The sequence below is a fragment of the Musa acuminata genome, chromosome BXJ2-4, assembly GCF_036884655.1.
Source record: "Musa acuminata AAA Group cultivar baxijiao chromosome BXJ2-4, Cavendish_Baxijiao_AAA, whole genome shotgun sequence".
NCBI lineage: Eukaryota > Viridiplantae > Streptophyta > Magnoliopsida > Zingiberales > Musaceae > Musa > Musa acuminata.
Genome location: NC_088341.1, coordinates 3,315,147 through 3,340,118, shown reverse-complemented (window position 1 = coordinate 3,340,118; position 24,972 = coordinate 3,315,147). Strand labels below are relative to the sequence as shown.

General features: G+C 38.7%; 3 protein-coding genes and 1 pseudogene across 5 annotated transcripts; 1 reads left to right on the top strand and 3 right to left on the bottom strand.

The window, feature by feature from the left end:
- Nucleotides 1–992: 992 nt before the first annotated feature.
- On the bottom strand, nucleotides 993–4,207 carry LOC135609525 (protein indeterminate-domain 5, chloroplastic-like). Of its 2 annotated transcripts, XM_065102877.1 has the most exons (5): nucleotides 4,072–4,207; nucleotides 3,934–3,955; nucleotides 3,498–3,828; nucleotides 2,946–3,342; nucleotides 993–2,273 (listed from the first exon to the last, which is right to left on the bottom strand). In XM_065102877.1, exons 3-5 carry the CDS (start codon nucleotides 3,652–3,654, stop codon nucleotides 1,271–1,273), a joined length of 1,557 nt encoding a protein of 518 aa, XP_064958949.1. In that variant the 5' UTR covers nucleotides 3,655–3,828; nucleotides 3,934–3,955; nucleotides 4,072–4,207; the 3' UTR covers nucleotides 993–1,270. The 2 variants fall into 2 exon arrangements, with proteins under 2 accessions (XP_064958949.1, XP_064958950.1); XM_065102878.1 differs by lacking the exon at nucleotides 3,934–3,955.
- A 676-nt stretch (nucleotides 4,208–4,883) lies between these two features.
- Nucleotides 4,884–16,633, bottom strand: LOC103980579 (coatomer subunit delta-1). 2 transcript variants are annotated; one of them, XM_009397017.3, is made up of 12 exons: nucleotides 16,529–16,633; nucleotides 16,030–16,083; nucleotides 14,113–14,152; nucleotides 12,475–12,698; nucleotides 11,913–12,155; nucleotides 10,754–10,922; nucleotides 9,852–10,153; nucleotides 9,165–9,351; nucleotides 8,939–9,092; nucleotides 6,734–6,796; nucleotides 6,538–6,634; nucleotides 4,884–5,238 (listed from the first exon to the last, which is right to left on the bottom strand). In XM_009397017.3, the coding sequence occupies exons 2-12, from the start codon at nucleotides 16,030–16,032 to the stop codon at nucleotides 5,149–5,151; spliced, it is 1,572 nt and encodes a 523-aa protein (XP_009395292.1). In that variant the 5' UTR covers nucleotides 16,033–16,083; nucleotides 16,529–16,633; the 3' UTR covers nucleotides 4,884–5,148. The 2 variants fall into 2 exon arrangements, with proteins under 2 accessions (XP_009395292.1, XP_009395293.1); XM_009397018.3 differs by having other exon boundaries at nucleotides 16,509–16,617.
- On the top strand, nucleotides 16,471–22,296 carry LOC135609317 (E3 ubiquitin ligase BIG BROTHER-related-like; annotated as a pseudogene).
- On the bottom strand, nucleotides 22,294–24,136 carry LOC135609524 (aspartyl protease family protein At5g10770-like). Its single transcript, XM_065102875.1, has 2 exons — nucleotides 23,657–24,136; nucleotides 22,294–23,576 (listed from the first exon to the last, which is right to left on the bottom strand). The coding sequence occupies exons 1-2, from the start codon at nucleotides 23,805–23,807 to the stop codon at nucleotides 22,336–22,338; spliced, it is 1,392 nt and encodes a 463-aa protein (XP_064958947.1). The 5' UTR covers nucleotides 23,808–24,136; the 3' UTR covers nucleotides 22,294–22,335.
- Nucleotides 24,137–24,972: the final 836 nt, after the last annotated feature.

Below are 24,972 nucleotides of genomic sequence, written 5' to 3'. Positions count from 1 at the left end.
CAAAACTCCTCTCATCCTGCATGCTTTTTTGGGGCCATGTACGTAACCACGAATCCTCTCACCTGCACTACATGTTCGTGGCACGAGGGTCGTGTTGGTCTCATGAGGACCGTCTTCGTGGATCTATGACTTGTTTAGTTGCTGCTCTAAACATCATTGTTCTCGGTTGCTTATCATCATCCGAATCACAATGTTCTAACTTCATAAATGGAACCATAAAATGTTGGAAATGTGTTGTAATGTGTTTAGTCTTCTTGCCGATCTCTCAGGTGGAGTCACCTCCGATTTGGCGACCTGACGTTCGAGAGATGACAGGGGAAGAAGGAGGATTTCCGGAAGAGAAATTAAGTACTCCCATGAGCCTCCTTGCAATGAAGACCAATCTATCATATATATATATATATACATATATACATATATACACATACGGATAATGATTGTGTGTACCTAATAATCTTATATATGTCACAGCAGTACAAATACCACTGCCTATAACCCCTTACAGAAACGACCTTATCATCACCACAGTAAAGAATATGGAATATGCGAAAATGCCACCAAGAGAGCTTAGACTTGAGGTAGAACGCGATGTGGTCAGGTCGACGGTGAAGTCGTCAGTGTAGTCTATCTTGTGGGGCTCGACTGGTGGTCAACGTGTGGTTGCCTGTGGGAGAAGCTCAGAAGCAACAGTAGTTAGAACGAGACGTGATGGGAAGTATCAATTTCAAGACATTCTATTTCACCTAATTTGGATCATATTAATTACTTCTCTCTCTCGCTATATATATGTGTGTGTGTGTGAGAGTGTGTTTGCCTTACACAAACACGTAAGATGGGTACATGCGTGCGCATGTGTAGAGAGATAGAGAGATGGAGATTGGGGAGGGATATACGAGGAAACAAGGTTAAAGTGTGGAGATCTAAGGATATGTGGGCTGCATGCTAACATGATATTCTCATATTAGAAGAATTAGAGGTGTACCCCATGCACATAAATAAAGAGTTTTTATTAGCTTCATGGAAGGAAGGCAGACTTCTCGGTTACAAGTGAAAAATCCGAGGCGAATAGAGAAACTTTGAGGTACTCAAAGAAGGAAGAAGATAGTCTATGACATAGTCTTCTAGCTTCAAGTCGGGACTAGAAAGATCACAATTTGCCAACAGAGATGCAGAATTTGGATCCTATTTCTCTGATTCAAGGGTGACAGCAAGCACAGTAAGAACAACCGATAGCTTCTACCCATAAGATCTTTGTCCTCACTGCGACCACTCAATGCAGACTCCCATAAGATCCAGAGAGGTGCTGTTCTCTTTGTGTCATTCCTCCCCCCATGCTCCTCATCATGCCTCCAACCCCGAGAAAGTCTCTGGTCAAACTGTCTGGTGCTCCCATGCCACTGCCCGATTGGTTCTGCTGCAACTCGCTCTCGTTCGTGCTGCTGCACATATGGTTTCCATTAGCGAGGGAGTTCATGACGTCTTGCAGTTGAGCTGCTGCTGAGCTCCCTTCGGCACCATCGAAACCAGCACCAAAACTTGTGTATTTGCCGCTAGAATACGAGCTTCCCAGACCTTTGAGTAAGGAGCTTCCGCTGCCGCGATTAGGAGTCACACCCATTTGCGCCGCCTTCTGAAGAAGAGCAGTTGCCGACATATGAGGTGGTGCTGAGTCACTTTTCACCGATTGGTCGTACGTGGAAGAAGACATGTTCGGATGAACGTGGTTGCTCAAGAGATTTCCTGCAAACAGTGTGGGCGGCTCGTTGCTCCCACCAGCAGTGCTGTTTAATCTATCAGAGATCAGCGGGTGAGCATTTGGTTTAATGGCGATGCTCCTGTTGCCGCTATCAGATAAGATGCCAAGATTGAAGGGATCAGTAGCAGTAGCGACGGATGAATGGAGTTGTTGGAGCTGCATTAAGCCATTGAATGGTTTGCTCTGGAGCAGTAGAGGGTCATCGCCCAAGTCTCGGCTCGAGCCACCACCAAGGTAGAACGGAGCAGACCGAGATGGGTGAATCGGCTGCAAGGCCGGCACCGTGAGATGGTTGAACCGTGTTGCACCACCGTTCCCAGCAAGCCGGAGAGGGTCGGGCGGTACAACATGAGCTCGGTCCTCTAAGGAGAGTTGCGCGTTCAGATGAGGAAGGCCCAGATTTGTTCCGGCGTTGCCGTATAAGTAGCTTCCGATGGTGTTCATGGCGGTCGGAATCCTTCCACCCTCTTGTGCTAATGCGTCGCAGAAAGCTCTGTGGGTTATGAAGCTATCACGCCTGCATTAATTACAGTCAGAACAACGCTACGTGAATCAAATCCGTCTTAACTCTGTTGCTGCAAGCAAATGCTAAGGAAGCAGAAAGTAATGGAAAGTAATTGGCTACTGCATGCGGTCAAATGGACGCCTCCTCCTTCACATCGACTCGTTCCAGCCGAAAGGAGTTAAAGAGTACGCTTCACATACATACCAAGTGATGTCGCAGCTGCGGACAAGCATAATTTGCTCACAGCCAAGGGTGTTTCTCATGAAATGGTGGACCAGAAGAGCACGGCCATGCCCAGCTGCCCACATATCTCCAACTCGCAAGACAACAAAGCTGGCCTGCTAAGCCTTGCCTCCATGTCTCCACGTGAGTAGGAGAGAGAAACGAGCCCAGCGTTGGATACAAGGAGAAAGGTGGGTGAGTCCCATTACAGTTCAGTTCCATAGGGACGACAGTTCACGTGGGAGCAGTATCGGTTTCCTTGCACCGGGGAATCCATCCATCCATCCATCCCTAACAACCCTAACCCTAACCTTTTAAACTCTATCTCCGTTTGAAGAAACCCTAATCACTGAAACCAAGAACAGTGTGTGCAGCAGGTCCGTTGTGTAAGGAGTGCAGCTTGTGGTGATCCAAGCATGGATTAGATTGTGATGGATCGGATGCATCGAGGGATGGTAGTACCTGGAAAAGAGGGTTCCACAGTCACATCGGTACTCGCGAGTGCCGCAGATCTTGGAATGGGCTTTCAGATCGGAGGGGACGGCGTAGCGCTTGGAGCACTTGTCGCACTTCCACTTCTTCTCGCCGTGCTTGCGACTGTAGTGCTTCTTGATGCCGGTGAGGTCGCCGAGGGCGCGGGAGGGGTCGTGGTGGACGCAGGTGGTCTCCGGGCAGATGTAGACCTTGCGGCACACCTCCTTGGGGTTCTTCTGCTTCAGCTTCCATGGCAGGTTGTGGCCGCGCCGGTGGAGCTGCAGATTCTGCTCCCGCTGGAATCCCTTGTTGCACACTTCGCAGATGAATCGATTCGTTGCCAGAAGCGACTTGGGTGACAAAGCAATCACTACGGCCTCGGCATCTGTGGATTCAACGAATCATGAAGCCCACAATCAAATCTTCTACATGGCATGCTATGATGATGTCAGTGGGAAGATTGGGGTGTGTATGAACAGAGAACCGAGAGAGAGAGAGAGAGAGAGAGATCAAGGGATGTTTGGAAGCGGGGATACTTGCTTGAAGAATTTCCAGGAAGGTTCCTCTTTTTCTTCCGAGGAGCGGCCGATGAGCTCGGTGGTGATGATGACTGCTGCGGCTGTTGCTGCTGATTGGTGGTGTACTGATCTACCTCTCTGGTTCCGAATAAAGGACCTGAGAATGAAGCTGCTTCCATCTCCCGAATCAAAGCAGCAACACAGCACCGTTCTCTATGGTGTTCTTTTTCTGGTTTTGGTTTCTGTAAGGATCACCGATGAGTCCAAATCAGAGTACCCAACATGCAACCATGATCTCTCCTTCGGTAACTATCTGCTTGAATTTTCTTCAAACCCCCCGCCCTCTTTTAGATCTGCAACACAAGAGAAGATTCAAAGAGAGGGATGAAGAAAGCAAGAATCAAAACGCCCACAGAAAGCCCTAAGCAAAAAGCTCCAAGCTCTTTAACTCTTCATACCTCGATTGTAGAACACGGAAAGCTGGCAATCCAAACAGGCAGTTTCAGTGAAAGCCAAATATAAAGAGACAGAAAGGAAGGGATGAGAGAATAAAGAGGGGGAAGTAAAGGAGAGCACAGGCAAAATTAAAAGAGGACCTGTTTCTTCCCTTCTCTTTGTTCTTCTGCTGCTGCTACTTGCTGGTGGAGGAGGGAGAGAACAAAGAGTTGTGTGTGTAATTATTCTTTAGGGTTCCTTCTCCATTCTCTTTCTCCTCTCCTTCTTCTTCTCCTATATATGGATGGGTCTCATTTTTATATTCCACCTCTGTTATTCCTCTCTCAGTTGGACACCGAAAACGAACAAAGACAGTAAAGGTTTTGTTGAAGCAGTCTCACACAGGCAAAAAAGTGTCGCTATGTGGCAAGGGGCCCACAACACCTGCAGTCCTCACCGTCTCCCACATCCTCCTATCGCTTGATGTGGATATTCCCGTAAACGTGAGGACAAAAGCCAGCCTCTCTATGCAACCATCTCAATCCATGACGGTAAAAGACGAGGAACGAGTAACGCACTGCACTTATCTTACTCCGAGGCAAAACGAGAAACGAATGAGATACACATTTGTATACATACATAAATACGGAAGGCGTCTTTTTTACCCAAGTTTTTAATTGTATCAATATCCTCCTTTAATTATTATTACCTTCTATCTGATTTCAAACTATAACTAATTCAGCTATCTATTATCTCTTTTAATCATCTAATGCACAGTTGATAGATACCGTCATTTTATGTAATAAAATAATTTTAATTCAGCGATTTAGTTCAGTATGTACAAGTTTGTATGCATGTAACCTTCTCCAAGAAATACTACGTACTCCATACACAGCCTTCCATCAATGCTCAATTCAAATCATTATCACCAGGTCACAGAGGAGTACCATTAAAAGAGCGTGGCAGCGCTAGGTAAAACCTGCAACATGTTCTTGGGGCCAATGGTCCTCTTAACAAATCCAAACTTCACAATGCTTGTTACAGCAACACACATGAACGTATACTTTTTCCAAATGGTTCTTCGATAAAACATAACGGTATCGAAAACCGAGTGCAACGATGAGAACAGTTGTATAATCAAAAGTCGATGCATGACTAAACAAAATGGGTCCCTACTGTGGATACCGAGTCGAGCAAATCCAAGTTTATTTCATCACACTTATCATTTCCATCGTAATTTAGATAACTTGGTAAGTGTCTGTGATCAACTGAATCCTCTGCGAGTACTTTGGAGCAGCATTGCTTCTGAGTGGCATGAGATTTACAACCTGTGGCAAATTTGCAAAGCTTGTGAGTAAAACTGTTAAAAGAGGTGTGCTCTAGCCATCTCGTAAAACAAATCGCAAATAGATTTCTTATAATCAATTCCCAAAACAGGATAAAAGTGGATACACACAAATACACCACTATAATTAAAACTTAAAAAAGGAAGATATTGCAGTTCAATCTGCCATATTGATAAAAAAATATTATTCTATTATTCTTCAACAAGGTGTCTGGATTGTGTTATGTATTTACCAGATTATCTTAATAAATCGAAACTATATACATAATAATCAACATGCAAAAGGGAAATAATCAAAGAGCAATTGATTAGAACATAACAAATGTATCGAAAAGTGTGAATTTCTAGGCCTACAAGACAAGAAAAAATACACTAAAAGGAATAAAAACTGTCTCATACATGACAAATTTCACGAGTGTTGTGACAGGTAAATGGATGCGGTTGAAGATGTATCATATTGGAATAAAATAAAACTAATTAAACACAATTCAAATTTTAAGTGCCTAGTGAGTAACAATAGGGAGAAAATAAGCTCTCAAAGGTATCTGCAAAATCAAACTCTTTTGTAGATGAATAGATTTTTGTTATTACAAAAATCAATTTATGATTGGCCTCAGTCACAATAAAGATATTGAGGCAGACACATATATCATGAAGAGTAACAGAACTGAAATAAGAATCCAATGTCTCAAACAAGAAAAGGTCTAAGTTGTAATCTTCGGGAAACTAGCCAAAGTATATAAAGAAAATTTCCTCAGATTTTATGTTTTAATTGCCACTTCAAAGGATGCTGCAACGATTGTCAACATTTATATCTGAAATTGTTCTTATCTCAAAGTGCAATCAAGAATAGGGAGGTCAATGATACATGGCCCGTTTGGCATGAACAAAGAAAGCAAAAGACATTTCCTATAGCCCGTTTGGTAGGAAAAATACTCTTCTTTTCATGTTGCTGGCTCATTTAATCCAAGCATGATATACTGTGCGAGCACATTCAAGGCATGCAAATGAAAACTTAATTCTTGCCTTCACCACCATGTTTGAACACTCCAATTTAATGGGCGAGTATAGTAAGCTAACAGATATTCATTGTATTCAATAGATATTTATACATATATGGCACATCTACAGATTTGGCTCATATTCTTCAAGATGTGTAAAATTTTAATATTAACCAGTTAATTTTTCCTAAAAGGGGAATAATTCACCCAATGACTAGGTTAAAATTGCGATAGAACCTACAAAGAGCAACTTAAAAGACTTGCAACCATTGATCACTCACCTTAACATCACTATATGTGCTTGCAGCAGTAAATCTGATGGTAATAGGGAAGAATACTGATGAATCAGCTGGAGGCACAACAAACTCCATTGATCCACTGACAACAGATAAAATTAGAGAGGAAGTGATTAACACTAATAGATGTAGGATTTTCTAATATCAAGCGGATTTACATGCATGTACATATTTATCATACCTGCGGTTGGAATGGTCAATAAGAAGAATAGACCAGTCTAATGTGGAATTTCTTGAGTCATACCTGAAGATGATTAACAAATCAATTAAACAACACCAAGAATGAAAGTATCTCAAAAGTAGTAATTCAAAGTCAACAGCAAGAGGAAAAACACAATTCTAAGATAACAAGCAAGCTTTCCTTGGTGTTAACACTCGTTGCAAACAGATAGCTTCATCTTACACTCACTGAATTCTTCAAGAAATCTCTAAAAAATTGCAAAACCTCTAGATTTACTCTATTTGCTCAACTTTTAGCCAATATACATTTGACTTATTTCCTACTCTATTCACCCTACTCAAATTTTGTTACTTCTTCATTGCTACGCCTGGTCTCCAATTGTCTTCATGGATATCAGCATTATGGCCATTGAAAAGGCAACAAATTCACAGGTCATTTGAATCCTTAGAGCAAGTATATGTACTCCTGTTGTTTATCTCCATTTTTGTAACAGCATGTCTTCAGCCTCTTATGTAAGTGCAACAAAACAACTATTACTACAAATATTAGATTCTTAACCTCCCTATATGAGAGTCCTTTGAAGTAAAATCCTCAAAGTCCAAGACATTTCCTCTCAAAAACAAAGAAATTATGTATTACTAGTTAGCCTTTTATTATTAAGTTTATTTCACATTTGAATCAACTTCAATTACAAATTATTCTTAACAGATTCTTCCAAAATATTTCCCTAACTTATGCCCTAAAACGCTCTATGACAAGTGAAGTGTTGCTGATTCTAAGGCTTAAAATTCAAGTATCTATAACTCTTTTTTGTAACTCTAAATAGTTAAAGATAATTGTTCAAAAAATTTCTATACATGACTTTTTTTTTTTTACTAAGACCTAATCGAAAACATATTCAGTATACTTTTGTTAGTATATGTTGACAAAGAAATATTAAAAATATCAAGTAGGTATTATGATGAACTATACTAAGTACTCACAAAATCATTCTAAGGTTCTTAAGTTTATTACCAAATTTTGGTCCAGTTTACAGAATCCAAAACCATTGCGAGAAGCATATCATCTATAGTTACAGGTTCAAGCCTAGTTGGTCTCAAATGATAAGGTCAGAACTTTAAAGTCTGAACAGTTAGACCTATTGAAATTGAACAGTATGGCTCCTACCACTTGAGCTGTTATGAGTGTGTGCTGTTGTATATTTTTGATTGAAATCAAAATGTCAATTGGCACAAGATTGTTCCATAATAGCCAAAAGGAAATACTTGCTTTTGGATGCCATATACAGCCATACTATTTTCTTTTATCAATACTGTGCTGTAAACCTTCAGGAAAGGCATATATATTGTTTCCATGCATTCCGTGCACCTTTACAAATGCCATGTGTGTTGTTTCTCCATGAGCTCAACCATGTATTTGACATATCACATGGCCACATTACAAAGGCCAAGGTTTTTTTCTTTAGCAATTTGTTGGTCAGATTTGATGGTACCTTTTTTATCCACTACTTATGTAAAAAAAATCTTTGTACTTCCATTACAAATTCGAGAAGTCACCAGCAAATTTGGAAGCTTTCTTGAGAGAATTGTGTTTATGATGAAAAAAGACATTCTTACAGCTGCACAACAAAAGAATTTATTTCTTGAATTGAGTGATTCCAGAGTGCAGCAAAATTTGTAGAACTTTCAAAATTCCTTCTATGAAGTCATTTAAAGAAGAGCTTGATTCCCACTTTAGCCCAGCGATACATGTTTGCTTTCACATGTCCTATTAATTTCCTCAACATGCCATTGAAGTCAAAAGATCTCAAAAGATACACACAATTTTTAGTTCTGCATTCCTGTGTCAGAGACCAAAATATATGAATACAGTGTGGAATACAATTTCTGCCGGAATGCCTTATTTGCTATTTACTGTTTGATCTATTTCAAAGTAAGGCATTAGAAAAATTCTTCAACAGTCTCAGCCATTCTTAAATCAAGAAACTGTAAGACGAGTCAAAGCAATGCTAGAAGCTTAGATATATTTACCGATTTGACATCAGATTTAACTATTGGTTCTACTGAATATGGAAAACAGAATCAGGATTAACTGTGTACTGAAAAGAATAAAATCCTTGACAAATTTCTGAATGAACACTATTCAAAGTTTTACATAAACAAGATCCACCTAAAAGAAAAAAGGAAAAGAAACTCAAATACTTACTTCCATTCTCCATCTATCTGCCTCACACTTGGTGGCTCCCTAAGTGCAGGGAGAGGTATGGAGATAACAACATTTTGTAAGTCAAACAACTCAGATGCTTCATACTCTATGTTAACATAAGTTTCACCGCCAGACACAGAGGGCCAGCAGTTTACTGCAGATTAATGAGGAATAATTAGATTCTCCACTTTGTCGACAAATATTTGAGTTAGAAAATAGTACCCACCAGTTAAAGGCAAAGCAGCTTCATCCATTCCTTGAATTCTCCACTTCATAAGGCCAACATCATTTTGACCAGTAGGAAATGGCCTGTTGGAATCTTTCAAGCCTATAATGTGCTTGCTGTTGAATAACTCTTTATTGATGTTAGGATGGGTTTTGAAGCTAAGGCCAGGAACATCTTGGTTTTCAATCTGTAAACAAGATACAGCACACAATTGAGTAGACTTTTGTCTAAGATTTCTTAGGAAAAGGGAAATATATTTACTTGAATTTCACGCATAAAGCTACCAGGACATATCATCAGTAGAAGTTTTCTTACATGCATGAAGTACCATAGAACTGCAGAAAACTCTTTCTGCAAGTTTTCTCCTACACTAGCAGCATATATGTCATAGCAACAAATTTAACTCTATCCACCTACTTCTTATCATCTCTTGGCAAACTCAATGTGTGGTTCACGAAACTAAGAAAATTTAAACTGAGATCACATGATTGGTCCACCAAAAATGTGCAATTATTCTAAAGAAAAACACCACAGTAGTAGCATGACTGAAGTTTTTTCCTGAATATTCACCAGGCAGAGCAATATCACATGTAATCCACATAGACTATTTTAAAGCACAATAAAAGTGTGACAGTTGCAGCATAGGCAATATGATTATTGTGTAAGGATATGAATGAGGAAGAGAACCTGCAACTGGACAAATCCATCTTCCTGATTAAGAATTTGGAGAGAAAGTGTTCCTTGAATATCGAAGTTATTAAGACCACCATCTCTCCTGATTACAACATTTAATCTCTCTTCAATGGTTAATGTGACCGGATCAGTTGGCGGAAGAGATGACTTTGACAGAGCAGCAGTGGGCTGCACATCCTCAAGAATTACTTCCCCTTCAGCCTTTAGTGATTCCAAAAACTGGTTTGTCCTTTGTGTTTTGCCTAGCTTCATACCAAGTCCTTTGGGGGGGGCATTAGCCGATGCAGGTGGGCGACCTGAAGCAGCAGAGTGTTCAGCAGACAAATGAATCATCAAAACACTCCATCCCCATACTAACACAAGTTAGCTAACAATAGTAAAAGTATCATTTAACCAATAACCAACTTGACTTTTTAAAACTGGACACAAGATCTAAAGAAATAAAAGCTAGTAAAAGTCCTTCCAACTTATATTAAAATGGAAATTAGGGACTTCAGTAATCCAATATAGGCTCTTCTACTGGTGATAACTCAAGTTTTTATATTGCAATAAACTTTTGCATGCGGAATATAATATTCAATGATGAATGCATAATTGCAATTCAAGTACAGGTTGAGGTTGTCTTAGAGATGATGAAACATTTATTTCACAGTGAATTATATTAGAGAGAAGCAAGAGAACAAACAAGAGATACTGTGAAGGAAATATGAAAGATGAGTTGAGGTGCAAAAACAGTACTACAACATTCCACTAAGAATAGAAGAAACAAAACATAAGTAATACACTAAATCTAAATTATGACTAAAATAAGTTGTCCTATCATTCAAAATATAAATGAAGATAGTTGTAAACCAAGATAAAGACACTAATTTGAGAAGCATGCTATTGGTGCATACCTTTGGGCTTGCTAGAGAAGGATTCAACATCAGCACCCAATCCAAATCCAGAACCACTGCCAAAGCCACTTCCAGAACTCGAAATACTCATATCACTAAAGCTACTCTCAATTCTTCGAGGGCCAGATAAAGACATAAACCCTCCTTTATCGCCTCTGTTCTTTTCAATCTGTCAAAACAAAGTACAGATATGAGATGTGGTGATCATAACAACTGCAATTTAATATTAGTCAAATTAAGCTACAAATATACAGAAATGAAGAATTTTTAATCAAGAAAAATCATCTATGCAAGTTTTCTTGCAACACTTAACATCAATATTCTTGCTAGATACTGTAATTCTAAAAGAAGGAGAGGGGGGGGGAGGGGAGGAAGCTGATACTTTATCCAAGGTTAGAAAACTTCTAAAAAACCATAAGCAGAACTTTTAAAAACATTAGAATTAGTATACACACTATGAACAGTGCCCAGTCATGTACATGCTACAAATAATATTGTATACAACTAATGCATGTGCTATATGGCACGAAAGGCATGACATGACAGCGTCATTGCTTGACATGTGGAACAAAGTTCAACAAATTGCATATAGATAAGCTAAGAATAGATATAATCCACTTGCTGACATTGAAAACATTGACTATGATCATAATTTGTATATATACTTGGAAAAGATATCTTCCATGTATAAACAACCCTCAATTTGCATATAGACCCAGAATCTGACATTATTTAAATAATTATACTAGATTGTGAAGCCTAGTCTCCAGCATTAATTCATATAAGGGTTGGATAATATATTAAAGAACCTACCAATTATGACAATCTTTTTCAGATAAAAACAAATTGTAGTTGCAATGATGTTCATATGTATAATTAATTGTGCACAGAAGATACAAGGTGCAATTTTGAACCATTCTGATCTCAAAATAGAATATTACTTAGCGTAACTCAAACTGATACCATAGAACCATTGAAATATGATAATCAAATGAGAAGAGCTGTTGTATAAACATGATCGTTTTTCCATCATCAAATGTAAAAAAAGACAATTCCACTGTATGCACAGACAGCAGAGGTTCTCTTTCACATGTATTTTCATCATGCATATGAAAGAAGTTAACTAATTAATAAAGAGGCAGCAAATGTTCATACATACCTTGCTTTTGTCTATCTCACTAGCTTTCCGCTTCATGACATCCTTAGTCTCATTAATTTTACTTTGCATGACCAACTTGTGCAATCTTTCCTCATGGCTCTCCATCTCACAGTACTGTTTAACTTGAGCAACAGTCAAATTTTCTTTGTTCCCTAGTGAGATGGCTTCATCAAAAGCAAAAATCAATTCAAAAGCCATCTTACATATGCCCTCTTCATCTAAAGAGGGTGAATATTCAGGCACCTATATACCATTTAAGGAAACAAATTTGTCCAGCTTTTAATTATAAAAAAATTTCCAAAAACCGTGAACATGAACAGAAAAGATAATTTAGTTAACTCTCCAAGCAACTAATGTAGCAATATTTGCATTAACATAAGGCTAAGCAGTGTAATTATGACCAAATAGAGGGAAAGAACAACCAACACATGTTCAGTACATGAAATCATAAAAGATGTAATTCCATGATAGCAAAGAAAATTCACTCTGCTGAGTGAAAAGCAATCATCTAGCGTTAATAGCAAAACTGGTATAAATTCACAATCTGGTGTAAAAAGGATACAAGTTTGGACAGAAGTCTCAGTGTGTCCAGATCTTCAAGAATATTACTCTGTTTGTTTGTAACAAGCAGCAGATAAAGTGCTTCTATTGGTTGGTACACATAGCGAACATTCTCAGTCTCAACATATGTATGCTGCTTTCCAGTTCCCACCAACTTTGGAAATGCAGCAAGCAATCCTTCTATCCTAATTCGAGACATGTCCACAAATTGCCTTGAAACCAACACTGCAACACAAGTCAAAATGAAAAAAATAATTGTTAAATAAGATTGCATATCACGATCCCTTCTCAGACACTACTACATTGGTGGATGTCTCACCCACTTGGCTGCTTTTTAGATAATATTACAACCATGAAATCAAGTTGCAGCAAGCAAGTTTGGATTTTAATGAAACCTGAGATTTATGTAAAATATCTAAGCAAACTTTCTACTTCATAATTATCAAAACACTAAGTTTGCAAAATTATGTTTAACATTGTTTCCAGTTACTTGAGCAGTATAAAAACCAAAAATGAGATAAACCAGAGATGCACCTGTAAGTGAAAAATGCAATGAAAGGGTGCTAATCAAACAGTTATTTAAGTACCCTAATTATACAAAATTCTCAATTCCATATATATTCAAGCAAGTAAAATGTGAACTATTTATAACAAACACGAGTATATTGGAAGAAATCCATTCATCAGAAAACATGTGAAGTCTGTAACTAAGCAAAACTTATGAGACTAGGATCCCTTGTGATATATGTAAAACTGATACTTCAAAAGGTTAAAATAAACACTGGAGACCAATATATCTAAAACAACAAAAATAAATCGAACTATGCCTCAAAGAACTTCAGAAATATTTTTTAAAAAAAATATTTATATTAAAATTTAGTAGAAAGGCAATCATTTGTTTCCACACGAGACCACTGAGTCCATAACCGGTTGGTCTGTTTGAATACTACAAATGTTGGCCACAAACCTCAATGGAAGAAGTCAAAGGTCGAAATTCATCTGAGCATGGTTTAAAATACTACTCCGATATAATTTGATACTGCTAGGTACACCCTTTTTTTTCCAATTTTTTCCAAGTTAACAGGCAGCTCAGTATCTCAGTGTCATGCAGGTCTAATAGTAAATCAAATCTGCCATTTGACCAGTATTTAAAACCTTTTCAACTAACAATGAATCATACGATGAGGTGCTATAGTTGAACAAGATAAAACATGCTAGGAATTACTACGACAAATGTTTGAGCTTCTTAGGATTTTCAAAAATGATGGCAAGCAACCAAGACCTGATTAAATCAAGGTAGAAAATGTAATTTGACAAAACATGAAGCTCTGAGTTTAGAAAATATTTCATTTAATAGCAAGAAAGTTCAGGAACATATTCATTGTCCAGAATCAAAATGTTGAAACTATATGAGTGGCTTGAAAAACAACTGCGACTATTTTAGAATTATGTATCCAAAGTCATGATCTGCAACATCAGATCTTATACTATCAATATAAATTCTTTCAGGAAGATAAGTTTAAACAAAGAATATATTCCTACGTTACTTGTGGTGGAGAATCTCTAATTGAGATCAGCTTATCATAGTTTGATGTAGAAGAATTGGAAAAAAGAAACAAATAAAGGAATAGGAACTCACCTTTTCCAGACTTAGTTATGATAGAAGCTGCAAGAACAACCTGATCAGACATAAAAAAAAAGGGTTTAGCAGGGGAGGATCTGTAAGATAATTTCAATCTGGCATAGGGTAAGATAAAATATTGAAGGTTGAATTAGCAACATATTATAAACTATAAAGACCATACACCTGAATTTAAACAAAACTACAAGTCCATGCATAAAGATTTCCTATTCAGCAGTGGGAACGAACACCATATTGAACTATTTTAGCTCAATATTGCTGATACCCTGCCATCTACTGATATTCATTATCATTTTTGGCATTGTGCTACCAACAAATAAAACCAAAGAGTGAACAAAGAAAGATAGTAATAATGAGAGAAAGTGATGAAAGGGGGTGAGATTCTAATCTACACAAAAATAGAAAAAAATTAATTAATCCATTATTTCGTATTGAACTAGCACATGACAGTAATCATGATATCAAGTATGTCACGTATGTAATTTCTCCAACTTATCTATCGCATCCATGTAGATTCCATTTAATGACCATACGTGATAAGATACTCCTACATGCCCATGAAGAAAGAATTCACATGTACCCCTAAAACAAGCCTTACTTTTGGATTTACCTATTGATGAATGAAAATATAGAGAATGTCCTCAAAGTCTCATGAAATATTGCATACCACTTTCAGGGTTATATATGAAAGTTTTCTTTTTTAAGATTTTTTGCATGAAGCACTGAAATGATGTCTATGATAATTTTCACTTTAAGATGGACATCATATTTACAGGGACAACTGATATTGCTCTATCATTGCAATGCAAGTACTTAAACAATTTGATTACCAATTCTCGAGATATGATCAATATGAAAGAATTTGCTTTTTAGTTAGTTAACGGCACACAATCTAGTGATGGCTGTCTTTAGTAGCTCCACTAGGAACAATGAACATAGTTATATAATTAATTGCCTTCCAAACAGTATAAACAGTTAACCAGGAAATTTACAAACTTCCATGTAAAAAAAGGGATAATCCACTTTGATCACAGTAATTTTCTTTAATAAGGAAATTCTATATGACAAAGCAGCATGTACTTCAAAAAAATACATGTTGAAATTCACATTGATACTGATGCCGAGCACTTCAGGCCACATAGATGAACTATCATTGTCTAGACCATGTTATTTGATATTGCAGCATCTATGGTAGGAAAACACAACACTTGATCATGTTAATGTAACAACTTTTAAACACATCCAAAATCAAATTCTCTAAATAGCACAAATTTACAGAACCAGTCATCCTCCTGCATTCCTAACCATCAGATGGTCCACAGAAACAAATAATTTAATGGAAGGAGATTAAACAAAGAGTAACTATGATCAACATCATCAAACATTGTCTGACATCAGAAAGCAAGATAGTGGAGGACAGACAAGATATCAACGAGGTTCAAGTAATTATGCTCCAATGCCTATCATCATTATTTTAGATATTTATTTTATAAGCCAGTATTTCAATAGCCAGTTCCTCTCAACCAGAAGAAATATATTATTCCTGGATTGGTAAACAATTGAAAAAAAAAATCAGTGGAGAATTTGACCGACTCAGGGTAGCTTGGTTGTAATTGAATCAATTTAGACAGTATAACAAATCAAAGATGATATGAATCCAAACTTAATCAAGTCTAGTTAATTCAAAAGATTATTTTTGTTATTGAAGTAAGCAGCCCAAATACTGGTTTGAAATGTTTTACCAGCTAATGGTTAAGATCAAGGTGCAAAAATCAATACATGTAATAAAATTATATTCCAGGTGTTGTTCAATACATGGCAGCACAACGAAGACAAAACAACACAGGCATTAACTTGCAACAACAGATCATAAGATGTAAAAAGAAAATTCCAGAGCAAGACTCAAGTACATACCATTTTGTACGACTCTGTATTCCAGCCAAACTACAACTAGTCCGATTACACTATCTGGCAAAATAAAGCAGTAACATGATGTTAAACCGTTATAAACCCAGGATGAAGCCTTGGAAAAACATGTACATCAGAAAAATGAGCAAGATCACATAGGAACATCTGAACTTTCAATTCCCATCCCATAAACCGTACGAGCAGGTAATAGAAACCCAACGGAAAAACAAACAGAAACAGCATATTTTCACTTCTTTACAAGCTGACAACAAGCCAATTTACTGATTTTACATATCGCAATCGAGAATGGTAGCAGATCTAACAAAGAAACGAAAGTTTGGATCTAGTCATGCTATTTCCCACATGAACTAATTACCAGTCTGCCAGATCTAACTGCGGCGGCCAGATCCACACACAAAAACGATACATTCAAGAGAAATACTCGAGATGGACGCAAAAAGAGGAATAGAGATCAAGAAACGAACGCGGAAGAGGAAGAAGTGACCTGGCCTTCAGATCTGAATCTAGGGTTCAAGCGGAGATCTATCGAAGGAGAGAATGCTAGAGGCGGAAAGAGGGGAATCGTACTCCGCGAGGACGAGAGAAAAACGGCACGGCAAACCGGATCTATAGGACAAGCGGTAAGCGGGTCGGATCTGACTATCATATCCGACCCACACTATGAAACAAATCCAATCTAATAATATGAAACAATGTACAGTCTCTTAACGTGAACATTCGATCCAATCCGGCCCAGCCCACCACTATAAATTGAACTTAGCTATAGACATGTAAAACCTCAAAACTTTTATGTGTGTGTATATATATATACATATTTATTTATTTATTTATTTATTTTATTTATTTATACTTATATATACGTATATATATATATTATATATACATTGTTTGATTGATTGATATTTACGACATCAACTTAATTGGGCTATATATATATAGGGTTTGGATTACTGCTTTTTTAAGAAAAAAGTTAATAGTATATGAGCCATCTTAATCCACATATTATTTCATCACAAATGTTTTTGGATTTTTTTTATAAAATTTTCAAAATAGCGACAGTAACTTTCCAACAATTTTTATCTTTTTTCTTAAAAAACTATTATTTCTCTCTCCCCTTAAAAGTTGATTTCTTCTCTCCCCATCATTTTAATAAATTAACATATACAATTAATTTTTACCCATTTATTGATCTTCATGAGAGATAATTAATTTGTCTATCTACGGATCCTCCGATTCTAATTTGTGTTACCCTTTCGCTTACCTGTCTCTAAAACTACAGGCTTCTTACCGTGCAATCTTTCTTAGTACCAATCAAAATATAGGTAATCCAGACGAGTAACCTTATTTAAGTAGAAAGGTTATTTACATAATAAAATGTAATAATAAGTTCCACCGCGGATGAACAGTATCTGCAAACACGGCGCCGTAATGGAGAACGGTGAAGCAAGCGGCGCCGGAAGAAACACGACACCGACGAAAGGAACGCTAACCCTAACCCGATTCCAACCCCTCTACCGCCCGCCGGGGAGGTGACGTCGCCACCCCCTTCGCCGACTTCCGCCCGCAGGCCCTTCACCAGGCTTAGCCAGGTCGATGCTGACCTAGCTCTCGCCCGCGCACTCCAAGAACAGGCACCTGATCCTTCGACCTCTCCCTCCTGCTCCTCTATGTCGGAATCGTGTTGTGGGGGTCGGGAGTGAGGGTTTTGGGCGTTGTTTTGATGTTGGCGATTGGGTGCAGGAGAGGGCGTACGCAATGCTGAGGATGAACGGCGTCGATTGCAGCTATTACGAAATCTCCGACGCCGGTAGCTACGATTATGAGGAGGGCGTGGGAGACGAGCCGGACCATGTGATCGAGGACGACTCGGGGAACATCGAGGGGAGCGATTACACGAGGACGCTTTCGATGCCAATGATCCTGATGTTGACGATGAGACATTCGCAATGGCGCTTCAGGATTCTGAGGAGCAGGAGGTGGCTGTTCGGTTGATGGCCGTCGCAGGTTTGAATGTGTGTGGGAGAATGCTGCTTTGAGTTCATTACTTTCTGTTGGCTTTCGGTTGATTGGATCTTGAACTGACTGTTACTTTGTTTCTTTTCAGGGGTATCAGATGATCATGATGACCATGACGACAACTCTCAAGTGACATATCAAGTTTTCCTATTCCACTGTTTCATCACTCTCATAAAATTATTCACTTGATAGTGATTAGACTTTAGACCATATGCTGTCATTTGAATAGCAAACATGCCTTGTAGTTTTCCCCATTATTTTGTTTCTACCTCATCTTTTTTCTGATACTTAAGCAATCTTTGTTTTAGTTTCATTCTATTATCTCTCATTGTGTTGCAATGCTTTCTATGTATAGTTATATTTCTGTTAGATATTTTTCCTTTAAGTTGCTAATAAATTGCTAAATCTTAGATGTCTGGCTTCTTTATAAGAGAAACCGTAACCCCTTGAGTTGGTTTGTCATGAGAAATTGCGTTTAGTTACTTTGAACATTTGATTTGAATTTTGGTTGTCTTTGATTGCTTGGTTGTAAAATTTTAGACATTGGATCCTGCGATTTTGGTGTTTGAACATTGTGAGCTGAAACAGCTGCTTCTGGTCATAATTCAAGCTGATCTAAAACTCAAGTGTTATGCCCATCACACTCAATTAGTAAAATCTTAATTGAATGATTGTAACTGGCCATTGATAAGAAAAAATCAGTCATGGATAAGGATGTGGCGCAAAGAAAAACATACCTGTGACATGCCTGTTTTTTATATAATTTCATGTGCTCAATATGTAAGGATGGATGGATCATATGTTTTTACCCTGTTTCGCAAACCACATTTATGGATGTTTATAATTACCACACTAATTACTTGAATTTTTCATGTTCTCATCAACATTTATCATTGTACATCATAAACAGCCAAACTCTAATTCATTGATTCAAAATTTTCTTATTTAATGGAAAGATGCTTAGAATTTAATAATATAGTTATAAAATTGCCTCATATATTACATATTATCAGGATGCCTGGCAAGAGGTTGATCCAGATGAGTACTCATATGAGGCAAAAGATTTTTTTCCCCAGAAAATTTAGCCTCTCTTATAAAACTTCCATTTAAGTTGGACTTTGATTTTTCTTCTCCTTCAGGAACTAAATGCACTGGGCAAGGTAGTTGGAACTGAAAGTAGAGGCCTTTCGGCTGACGCGATATCCACTTTGCCTTCAGTAAGTTACAAGGCAAACAATGTCCAAGACAGCAATTCTGAACAGTATACATACATCTCGGTCAGACTTCTAGCATTATTTATTAATATAAGACTTGACATTCATCTATGTAACAATTGAATGAAAACCACAGATTCGTCATTTGCTGCCTGGAGTATGAGGATGGAGATTCTTTGGTGCTGCTTTCTTGCAAGCACAGATATCACCTTGAATGCATAAACACGTGGCTCCAAATAAACAAGGTGACACTCTAGTGAAAATGATAGGGCTTTGTTGTGTGTTCTTTACGTATCCATAGTTTGTTTATTTTTGTTTGTATCTGTAGCGAAATTTATAGTTGAAGTTATTTACTGATGAATCAGGGTTGCATTAGCATGCATAAATAAGAAAACTTGAGCAGTCACTTTCTTATGTACCATTTGTTTTTATTTGAGCCTGGATTATTTGATAATAAGTGGTCATATTCTTGGGGAAATTTGAAGTTACTGACATTTGAGATCCATTTTTGGTAACTAGCTTTGTACCTAACTATAAAGAGACATATAAGATCATTGAGTGTATATTATTGTTCTAAGGTTAGTTCCACTTAGCTGCATATTAATGGGAGCATAATTTCTCTAACAACGTGGGATTCTTCTAATAGGCTGTGTGAGACTTTTTACAATTTTATGGTCACAGAATCCTTCGAATGACAATTTGTAAAATTTCCATTAGTTATATATGAGATCATTGTTGATGTTATACCTTATTGTCCCTTATATAATGTTTATACTCATCTTTTGCGTTGTGTTCAAGATATGATGTTTTAAAGATTATATTTCATATCCTATTACATTTCTCGCTGTGCTAAAATCTCGAGACTTCTTGGAACAAGACATCTAACTTGCTTCTTTAAATATTATTTTAGATAGAGCCTGACCGGCCTTCTCTTGGACTTCGACACTCTTTTGTTTACTGCCTTTACCATAATCTGGCTTGGGTTTTGATTAATCCTTTTCCAGTATCTCATCAAATTTGGGTCTATTTTGATAATCAATTTGGGAAGCAGAATTTCAATTACTTGTAATATATAGAATAATCAATTTCTTCAGTGAGATGCTTGACTGCTTATATCATAAATACCATAAATAATTTAGGCTTTTGATATCAGATAGAAGTAATTATCATAACTGAAAAGTAGTGATCTTGAGGAGAATGATTTATAAGAGGCTTAGGCTTTTGATTGGTTTTGTTAAATTTCCATAGAGACAAGTAATTTAGGATAAAACATTACTGAGTTTTATCTTTGGTGGAGACTAATGATGACTGAAGCAGACTAAGTTGCACAACAACAAGGAATTGGCATATAACTATAGGTTTTGTCGGAACAATACATCTTGGAAACAACTGTAGGTTACATGCTGCAACATTCGAACATAGATCATTATTTCCCATTCGACAGTTGAAGAAATTTAGGAGAAACATTTGCTGAACAACTTTTCTGTAACCAATCAATTTCAAGCAGACTGTTGTTTTGGTTATTCTAAATCAAAAAAATCTCTTGAAACTGCTACTCTTAAAAACAGAAAAATTATTTTTTAACAAATGCCACATTATATAAACAGCATTTAAAATTGGAGTTTCATTTTACTGCTTTTTTGTCACTGTGAATATTTATCTGCACTGTGTACCATATTTCACTGCCAGAGTCAGCCTGCTGCTTTTCATTTTTGAATTTACACCATTACAACTGTGTATGTTGGATCGCTGTTTTTCCTTGATCTTGTATTGCATGTTATTCTCCCCTGCTCTTTTTTGTTCCCTTGAATCCTCAGCCTAGTTATTTGGCATTGTGTGTACTTGATGGCCCTCTTTTGGGTTCATGAACTTGACTAGGGCTTACTTCAGACTTAATATTCAGTGAATTTTGAATTCTTATCTTTCTCAACTCAGTAGGATCATTCATTCCCCTTTCTCTTTTCTGCATTACATTTAGTTTTCAATCCAGTTATCATTCTTGTATCTTCTGTTCATAACAGACCTTTATTTGGATCTTCAGAGCTATTTTAATTGACAGATACATGAATTAACTACACATTAGAGCCAGTACAGGTTACATTAAAGATGGCGCTGGACTAAATTTTATTTTGTACACTTACATGGATTCCAAATAGTTTTCCGAAGTGGATGGAGATCCTGAGTAAAGAAAGGACATAATTGTATTTGTCACAAGATCTGCCTAAAATCATGGGGACTCAATTTTGGTAACTTCTTTCTTTTCGGGGGAGTGTTTTTGTTGGCTTTAAAATACTAGACCATGTCTATAGAATTGATTCACGAGTTCTTAGATAATGATATATATCATTTGAACTTGTAGTAGTGTGGATAGTAAGTTCATCAGTATACTTTCTTTCATTTAAAGTTGCGATAGGTTGGCAGTTGTTCCACAAGATCCACCACCTACCACTGCTTATGACGAGAGGGTCGCTTCTGTGCCAATTATAATTATTTATACTCGTTACCACTTGTGCTGGTTTTTCTATTGATACATTGATGCTTGTACTATTTTTCCTAACAAAAGGATAAGTGAGATGTCACCAATTTTATTTCTGTACTCTCGGCTCTTGTTCTGGTATTCTATTGACACAATGATGCTCGTCCTATTTCTCCTAGCATAAGGACAAGTGAAATCACACCAATTTATTTCCTTCTGTCTGCAACGTGGAGGTATCAACATCAGAGAACAAGATTAGATTTTACATCAGTTAACCTGATAAGGAAAATATTGTAAATGAAGCACTTGGTGTGACTTGCATATATGTTACAGTATAATGCAAAATTAATTATAAATGTCTGTTCTCTATCTATTCTTATTTTTCCTAATATCTTTGTGTAATTGGAAGGGGTCTCATCACGGAGGACATGGGAGGGGAGAAGGGCTTTGCTATGCAGAAGAAGAGCTTCGTCCACGGAACGATTCCAAGCTACTTACAATACCAGAATTACGTAAGAACGGCAGTCACATTCTCAACATCAATTATTCAAATCTGAGCTTTTCATGTCATCGACAATCCGGAGATCAACTACAAGCCTCTTCAGCAAATCCTATTCTGGACGCTACTGTATCATACACCACTCTCTGATTCTTCTGCTGATAGTTCCCGATGATGCCGACTTGGCCATCGAACTGAAGACTGGCGATCGCCAAACAAACCTGAGAAGCGTCCTTCTTCACCAAGTACAAGATGCCGGTGACGTCCACGTTCATCTCCGCGCCGCCCTCGAATTCAAACCTCACCTTGGGGACCTTCACCTCCTCGTATGCCGACAGGTTGAAGCAGGTGTCCAAGATCGAGAAGCTCGGCGCCGGCGGATAGCCTGAGAACTGCCTCACGAACTCGGCCTTCAGCGTCTGGTAGACCGAGGGCGGAAGCCGGGTGATCACCGTGCCCGAATCGATGAGGGTTCTGCCGTTGGAGAAGCTGGCGACATCAAGTGGCACACCGCCGATTCTCGCGCCGGTGAGGTTGAGGAAGTAGAATGGCGCTTGCCGAGGATCTGATACCATTCGAGTGTACGAGACCGGCGTGGAGTTCTTGTAGAGAGCAGGATCATCGCCAAGAACCAGAGAGCCAGATGAGTTGAGGATTCTTGTGGGGAGGCAGTAGGAGAAGAATCCGCCGAACTGAGAGGTGGTTTGGGAGACCAGAGAGAGCTGGGTCCTGCCGAGCCCCATGAGACCGGAGGTTCCACCGAAGAGGCCGTGGTTCCGGAGGCCGCAGCCGAAGATGAAGCCCTCGATGCTCGTCCCACCGATGTCGATCCTCTCGCGGCCCAGCACGCCGCGGGTGTAGGAGCCATCTCCGTAGCTGAGGGCGTAGTTGCAGGTCGACCGGTCGGCGCCACAGACGCCGGCCTTCCCGGTGGCCGCCCGAAGCAGGGAGTAGCAGGTGGTGGAGTTGCAGGTGATGTTGTGGTACGAAGGCGAGGCGGAGGCGTCGAAGAGGGGGTCCTTTTGGCTGTAGCAGTAGGAGCAAGGCTTGCATTGGACCCAGGTGAGGTCGCTGCCGGTGTCGACGATGACCGTCATGTTCTTGCCGCCCACTCCCATGGTCACCACGTAGTTGAGGGTCTGTAGTTTGATACCTGAGACGAGAGGCACTTGCGCTTCGGATGTAGACTCCTCCATCTCCATCGGATCTTTGATTCTGGACTGGAGTGATTCGACTCGAGCCTCGTCATCGATCAGGAGCTTCAGATTTGACCTTGGAGACTGTAGGTGTTGCCTCATTTCTAGTATCGTTGCGCCAGCAGCGCTTCCTGAGAATTCAGCAGCAGAACAAGATCAGTGGAAGTAGTGGTATAGTACTAACAAGTCTAATAGCTTTCAAGATGATTACGTGCTCGCCTCCCGGAGGTAGAGTGAGAAGCGCTTGTCTCCCCCCATTGCAGTTCATGTATGGAGTACGTCTCTCTGGAACAATGAACGCTGCTACCGACGAGAAGGAGAAGAAAGATGCGATGGCGGAGAGAGATGGGAAGGCCCGCCATTGAAGAGAGCGTGGAAGGATGGTGAAGAAGAGTGTGGTGTGTGCGACTACAGTAGCAGCGAGGGGGAAGAGGAAGGAGGGTTTCTGGGGAATTGTAGAGACTTGGAAAGGGAACAGAAGAGGACGCGTGGGCAATTTGGAGGCATTAGCTCACGACGGGGAATTATTGGAGATTCACGGGTGGGTGACTGAAGCTAAGGAGTCAGATTCATATTAGCTGCTGTCGTCGTCTCCGGTTCCTTGGTCGTACGTTGTGCATGCATGGGGTTAAACACCGCCCGTGAGTCTTGGTCGAGGCGAGGGTAGACTGCAAGGTGAAGAAGGTCTTGTCGCTCGATGCAGCCGAGGCTTTATTCTTTGGCCTCTTCAGAACCGAAGGAATAGAAACGCGTTGCGTATTGTTGCTATAGGACGCATATTTCATCTAACTATGATTAGAGACTTTATATACGTAGTAAATTTGTACAAACAAAGTCCCTAATTTCCCACAACGAAACATTTTCTTCAACAAAATAAATTGACTTTGTATATTTGTTACCCAAAATATATCTTGATTTTGGGTGAATTTATCCTAAATATACAAGCATGTCTACATGGATGATTTTGGGTGAATCTCTCTTGCCATCTCCTTCTCTCCCCCTCTTTCCCCGTTGCCCACCTTTCACCCTTCTCCTATCACTCTCCTCCTCTTCCTCTATCATCACTCATCCTTTTTCTCTCCTTTCTTGATGCTCACCCGTCCTTCTTCATCCTCTTTCTTTTTGTAATATCTCCTCCTCTCCCATCCTTCCTCGTTGCCCACCCTTCTCCCTTCTCCCTTCCCCCTTCTCTTGCCCCTTGTTGGGAGAAGAAAGGTATCTTTCGAAAGGTGCTAATGTTATACATGAGAAGTTTCAGGGTGCTAATGTTATACAAGAGAAATGACTGATTATCCCTTCCTTTCAAATAACATTAGTTATTCTGTCCTTTTAAATAACATTGATTATCCTTTCATTTTCAATGATTGATTATCTTTTCCTTTTTCAAGTTTCTAGTTAGGCACTATATTCTTTTTCTTGAGAATGATTGATTATTCATTTTTTTTAAGTTTCTAGTTTAAGCATTATATTCTTCTTTTCTTTCTTTAAAAGATCTCAAGAAAAGATGACGAGCGATGGACAACGAGC

Excerpts from the sequence above, each read along its gene's own strand:
- LOC135609525 (XM_065102877.1), bottom strand. The coding sequence starts at position 3,654 with ATGGAAGCAGCTTCATTCTCAGGTCCTTTATTCGGAACCAGAGAGGTA. Across the intron at positions 3,343-3,497 it reads CCTTCCTGGAAATTCTTCAA|ATGCCGAGGCCGTAGTGATT; the intron begins GCAAGTATCCCC and ends TTGAATCCACAG. Across the intron at positions 2,274-2,945 it reads TGTGGAACCCTCTTTTCCAG|GCGTGATAGCTTCATAACCC; the intron begins GTACTACCATCC and ends TAATTAATGCAG.
- LOC103980579 (XM_009397017.3), bottom strand. Across the intron at positions 12,699-14,112 it reads CATAACTAAGTCTGGAAAAG|TGTTGGTTTCAAGGCAATTT; the intron begins GTGAGTTCCTAT and ends CTTGTGTTGCAG. Across the intron at positions 6,797-8,938 it reads CAGATAGATGGAGAATGGAA|GTATGACTCAAGAAATTCCA; the intron begins GTAAGTATTTGA and ends AATCATCTTCAG.
- LOC135609524 (XM_065102875.1), bottom strand. The coding sequence starts at position 23,807 with ATGGCGGGCCTTCCCATCTCTCTCCGCCATCGCATCTTTCTTCTCCTT. Across the intron at positions 23,577-23,656 it reads TACCTCCGGGAGGCGAGCAC|GAAGCGCTGCTGGCGCAACG; the intron begins GTAATCATCTTG and ends CTGAATTCTCAG.